This window comes from Anneissia japonica, unplaced genomic scaffold, assembly GCF_011630105.1.
Source record: "Anneissia japonica isolate Jap-2015-1 unplaced genomic scaffold, ASM1163010v1 scaffold284953_len930413_cov181, whole genome shotgun sequence".
In the NCBI taxonomy this organism is placed as follows: Eukaryota; Metazoa; Echinodermata; class Crinoidea; order Comatulida; family Comatulidae; genus Anneissia; species Anneissia japonica.
In genome coordinates, this window is record NW_022746987.1 from 27,452 (window position 1) to 33,595 (window position 6,144).

The 6,144-nt window shown below is 39.6% G+C and overlaps 1 protein-coding gene across 1 annotated transcript; it reads left to right on the top strand.

Annotated features, from left to right (window-relative positions):
• Positions 1-3,469: 3,469 nt before the first annotated feature.
• Positions 3,470-6,138, top strand: LOC117120367. The gene is made up of 2 exons (XM_033265408.1): positions 3,470-3,586; positions 4,999-6,138. The coding sequence occupies exon 2, from the start codon at positions 5,003-5,005 to the stop codon at positions 5,975-5,977; it is 975 nt and encodes a 324-aa protein (XP_033121299.1). The 5' UTR covers positions 3,470-3,586; positions 4,999-5,002; the 3' UTR covers positions 5,978-6,138.
• The last annotated feature ends 6 nt before the right edge of the window (positions 6,139-6,144 follow it).

Here is a 6,144-nt window from a genome sequence, read left to right on the forward strand (position 1 = left end):
ACCCTATGCGGGATGCTCCCGCGAAATTTTTGGTTACTAGACGCCCGAAAATATATTTTTTCTTTTCTCTCTCTATCCCCCCTCTCTCTCCCCCCCCCTCTCTCTTTTTTTTTAACTTTCCAAAGGGAGAAGGGGATGGGATCATGGGAAAAGCAACCCCCGTGGCTCATGTATGTCCACCAGTAGATTTCGATTCAGAACCTCACCCATATTTTTTTTTTTTTTTTTTTTTTGAGATTTCATTGACCTACACTGACAATATACAGTGGCCGTTTGTGTCACATAGCAGATGATTTTATCTTTATCTAGACAGCAATATCATGCCAATAACAAACAAATTGTATTTTTTTTTTCAGTGAAATGTCTGCTTTGGGTTCTTTGGAGTTGTTAGCAGCTGGGTTCTCCGCATCATTCGGAGTCGAGGTTCTACTTCCGGGTGCAGCTACAGATGGGGCACCAAACGCTCCACAAAAGCTCACCATCCACGACCTCTTTCACATCTCCCATTCCATGGTTCCAAGGGAGATGCCTGCGACGACTGGTGGTGAAATCGAGGTGAATATTCGAGGTCTGACTGGGGCAACGACTATGGTAAGAGTGACGCCAGATACTACCATTGGAGAGATGAAGAACATGACGAGCGACAAGCTAGAAATATCAAAACTACTAAAATTTATTTTTGATAGGAGGATCATGGAAGACGAGAAGACGGTTGGGATGGAAGGAATCTTAAATGGTAGCACTGTAAACTACATCATTTTGAGCGAAGATAGAAAATCAAATGGCGTCTTTCAAATGGATACCGCTTTACTCGCTCGAAATAAAGATTACGATTTTACGAAACAGAATGATGGAGATAAAGTTTTCATGAGAGGGAATATCGCTATCATCGCCCGTGTGGCTGGTATAGATACGCAGTTGCTGTAAAAGATGTTTACGGTGATAACACTTGGCTTGGGGTTGATGGTATACGAACGGAAACCTCTGCGGGAGAGTGGCCTGTCTCCTACCATGGAACAAAGATGAGAGACGAAGGTGACGTTGTCCGGAAGTTCATAGAGGGTCCTGAGGCAGAGTACATCAAAGGAGTCTACAGCAGTCCTTCCTTGGCTATGGTCGATGAATTCTACGCTCAGATTTTTGAATTCAAAGGCAAAAGATACAAGATCGCCTTGCAGAATCGAATTAATCCTGACAAGGCTGGTGGCCACATGAAGGTCATTCCAGCCGATCAGACAGAGGTAGGAGCTGAATATTGGGTATCACCAATGGAAAACCAATCCAAAAAGGTATTTGATGTCAGACCTTATGGCATTATCATCAAACAAATTGATGTCCAGGAAGACAACTCCACGTCCAAGAGTTCCTGCAATTATATCCTCTAAATTACAACCGAACTATAGTAGGTCTTCCTCGAAGACCATTTTTTGGGACTGAGGTTTCCATGGTCTTTGGCAGCTCATCTCTAATTAGAATAATAAAGATAACAGTCATTTGTACCTACAATTTCTGAAAGTTGAAAATAAGCGGAGGCCTAATATCAAATCTTGAGGAGAGCTAGTTGCTCTAAGAAATAATAATTTAAAAAAAAACTACATACGCATGAGAAAAATGTCGGTTATACATACAATATTATATAGCTTTTTTTGTCTGTTCAGGATGCAGTTCAACTTCAAGAGGACGCAAGTCACCTCGCTGACTGGGTCGGAATCTGGGGCTCACCCTTAACATTCATAAATGTAAATTTGTGTCCATTACTCTTAAGAAAAAACCAGTTCTGTTTCGTTATAAATTAAATATGCAAGAATTTGAGTTAGTCTCTTTAGGTGTTTTTATTGACAGTAAGTTAAATTTCTGTTAAATATGTTGTGTCAAATGCTCTTTAAAATGATGGGTATGATTTGGAGAAATTGCAGGTTTATGAATGATGGGCATGCTCTATTCTAAATTATCTACTCTAAATAAATAAAATATACACCCATATATATATCAGAGGGAGTCGGGCTAGTCCAGTCCAAAGACTAATGGGGCGGAGAACCAAAACATTTGTCCCAACATCAACAACCATTCTCAAGCCAGGCATAGACATTAAAAGAAACCAGGAAGACAAACGCCAAACAGTAGCGGCAAAGCATTTACACAAAAAAACTTGACGCCACTACACTCCGGCGACACAGTGAGAATCCAGCCAATACAGCGGGCAAGAAGGGATGGAAACAGGCGACAGTAGCCAAACGCTTAAGTGCCCGTTCTTATGAAGTAGTTACTGATGACGGAAGGACCTACCGCAGAGGTCGAAAATTGTTAAGATCCAGACAAGAACACAACCATCAAGAAACACAGATCACACCGGTTGGAGGCACAGACAGAAAACCAAGGGAACCTACTGGGAAACCACAAACAAAATCACCACAGAAACAAACAAGCAGGCCACAACCAACAACCAAAGAAAACTATGTAACGAGATCAGGAAGAATCAGCAAACGTGTGTAGAGGCTGAATTTGTAACTGAAACTTTGAGCAGACGCTGATTAATAATGAACATTTGTTTGACACTTATCATCAGCATCTGATGGAACCGATATAATTGTCCCTTATAACTGATCAATAATCATCATCACTTGATTGGACTCTGATTTATATGCTATACATGTTGTAGCTGGTGTATATATGATATACAATTAAGACTGAAGAAATAATGACTCAAGATGTGTATAAGAGACAGGTGTGTATATGTATGTATGTATGTATACCAGAAAGGCTGACGTCTTCGGTATCATAATATAGGCCTATCCAAGTTCTATCCACTACGTTGATTGATGTAAAAGTTAGGCGCAAATACACATTTGTTATCATTTTTAATTTTATTATCATTGTTCGATTCAACGTAAACTATTCCTTGATTGTATTTACATTTGCACTTTGACACGACAATACAGATTATTATTTTGGGGAAAACCAGACTGCGGAAGCGATGTTTAGCTGTACTAGGCCTATTATTGTTTTATAATTTCTGAACTCTAGTTTAAGTAATTTATAGCAGCAAGGAACAGTTAATATATTTAAAAAACTGGCATTATGTAGCTGTACTAGGCCTATTATTGTTTTATAATTTCTGAACTCTAGTTTAAGTAATTTATAGCAGCAAGGAACAGTTAATATATTTAAAAAACTGGCATTAATCCGATTAATAGGCCTATTTTTTACTCGCAATCTCATGCTTACTTGTCTTAATAGAACACAAACTGTAGTAGTGGAAACATCGAGTTATTGTCCTCATGACTGATCAATACCAGTATGTAGCCAACCTAAATTTAGGATTTAAAATATTCAATAATTATATTAAATATTCATAGTTTAAAAAGTCTATTATAAATATTCATTGGATTTTCAAAATGCACAATACGGGCTCGACAAAGGTTACCTGTTGACCTTGCACTGTGACTGAATACGCTATTTATAACTGTGGGGAAAACCCAGACTGCAACAACGATACGTTTTCACTTTAAAATACAGATCGACTAGGCCTATACCTCCTGCAGGCTTCAAAACAGCTTTTTTTCAGGCTTGGTTTCTGAGTGTTACGGTTAGTCTAATCGAATAATATCTAAGTAGTCCAATTCCAATTCCGTATCCATAAGTATTTCATGGTTGTTTTGAATAATGTTTGTTTTATGGGGCCATGGCAAGCGAGTTTGCAGAAATGCTTATCTGACATACGGGCCTCCATGATTAATATGGACAAAATACCGGTGTCTTATTGGATTTTGGCCACCGGTGATGTAGGCCTATTGTTAGGAATAATATGGACAAAATACCGGTGTATTATTGGATTTTTTGGCCACCGCGGTGGCACCGATGCAATTCTACTGTAGCCTATTCTTCGTGGTGAATGTCAACTCCACCCCCCAAGAAATCCGGTGACATGGCTCCCTCTATCTAAAGTTCTGCCCGGGAGACTGAATTTACTTCATACACTCCGGTCAATTCACTGGGATTATGGCCAAGGATTTTAGCTGTAGGCAGAATTTCTTGTGGATTTTCCTATTCCGCCCTGTATTTATTTTTGTTTGAAAATGTGTCATTGCGATTCAATATACATAATACTGTACAGAATGTCATGGCTACATCAAGCTACAGTTATTGTTATTCTAGATATTAATACGTGCTGTAGTTCAGTTAGGGGCTAAGGACCGTTGAGGAGGACCCATAGTGGGATTAGCGAAAAAGCGAACCCCCGGGGCTCATGTACTTCCACCAGTATATTTCGATTCACATGACAAAATAAGACATAATGCTGTACATATTTCAGGAAAATTACATTTATAGTGTGTCTCCAACTCGATAGACTAACTATAAATAGAAGATATGGTTGAAATAATTTGTAGGCCTACTTTCTTTTTGACCGACTCAATCAACTGATATTCAATAATAATATTAAAAAAAGAAAAAAAAAAACGGAAAAAAAAAGTTCACAAAAATGTCTGAAGTTTGTACTTATGTTTTCTGTGAATTGACCCACTTACTTGGGAAGTTTGGGGACGTGGCAGTTGACTGTATGCTGAGTGGGATATGCTTCTCAAGACCAACAATGCATGAAAGTTTACAGTGCAGTGCGTGTCACTACCCCGTGTGTACGCGCTTACTGTGCCTTTGGGGGTTACCCAAGGTGCAGCAGCATATTCGTACCGTACTGTACGGTACCTTTTGTAGTCTGTCCTTTCACTTGGTTGTCAGGGCGAATCTCTTTCGGCCAAGACAATGTTTTAATCATGTCATCATTTCACTGAGAGCCCCATCCATATATATATTTTTTATAAAACAAAAAAGTCTTATTTCACAAAATATATCCGTTTGAAACAAGTGAGATTTCACGCTGACCTACACTGAGAACATACAAAGTGGCCGTTTGGGCCACATACCAGATTGTTAAATTTTATCTTCACCTAGGCAGCAATATCATGCCAATAAAAAACAAAATATGTATTTTTTTTTCAGTGAAATGTCTGCTTTGGGTTCTTTGGAGTTGTTAGCAGCTGGGTTCTCCGCATCATTCGGAGTCGAGGTTCTACCTCCGGGTGCAGCTACAGATGGGGCATCAAACGCTCCACAAAAGCTCACCATCCACGACCTCTTTCACATCTCCCATTCCATGGTTCCAAGGGAGATGCCTGCTACGACTGGTGGTGAAATCGAGGTGAATATTCGAGGTCTGACTGGGGCAACGACTATGGTAAAAGTGACGCCAGATACTACCATTGGAGAGATGAAGAAAATGACGAGCGACAAGCTAGAAATATCAAAACTACTAAAATTTATTTTTGATAGGAGGATTCTGGAAGACGAGAAGACGGTTGCGATGGAAGGAATCTCAAATGGTAGCACTGTAAACTACATTATTTTGAGCGAAGATAGAAAATCAGATGGCATCTTTCAAATGGATACCGCCTTACTCGCTCAAAATAAAGATTACGATTTTACGACTCGGAATGATGGAAATAAAGTCTTCATGAGAGGGGAATATCGCTATCATCGTCCGTGTGGCTGGTATAGATACGCAGTTGCTGTAAAAGATGTTTACAGTAATAACACTTGGCTTGGGGTTGATGGTATACGAACGGAAACCTCTGCAGGAGAATGGCCTGTCTCCTACCATGGAACAAAGATGAGAGACGAAGGTGAAGTTGTCCGGAAGTTCAGAGAGGGTCCTGAGGCAGAGTACATCAAAGGAGTCTACAGCAGTCCTTCCTTGGCTATGGTCGATGAATTCTACGCACAGATTTTCGAATTTGAAGGGAAAAGATACAAGATCGCCTTGCAGAATCGAATCAATCCTGACAAGGCTGGTGGCCACATGAAGATCATTCCAGCAGATCAGACGGAAGTAGGAGCTGACTACTGGATATCACCAATGGAAGATCAAACTGAAGGAATTTTTGATGTCAGACCTTACGGCATTATCATCAAACAAATCTAAGGCTAACAAACGTTTTGTATTATCAACTGAATCAGATATGAAAAATACGAACTACAGTACAGTACAACATAAATACAATATAACCATCTATAAAGTGACCGTGTGTCATGTTTCATTAAGACACGTAACCTAAATACTAACGGATATATGTTGCCTGTGTTGAGCTA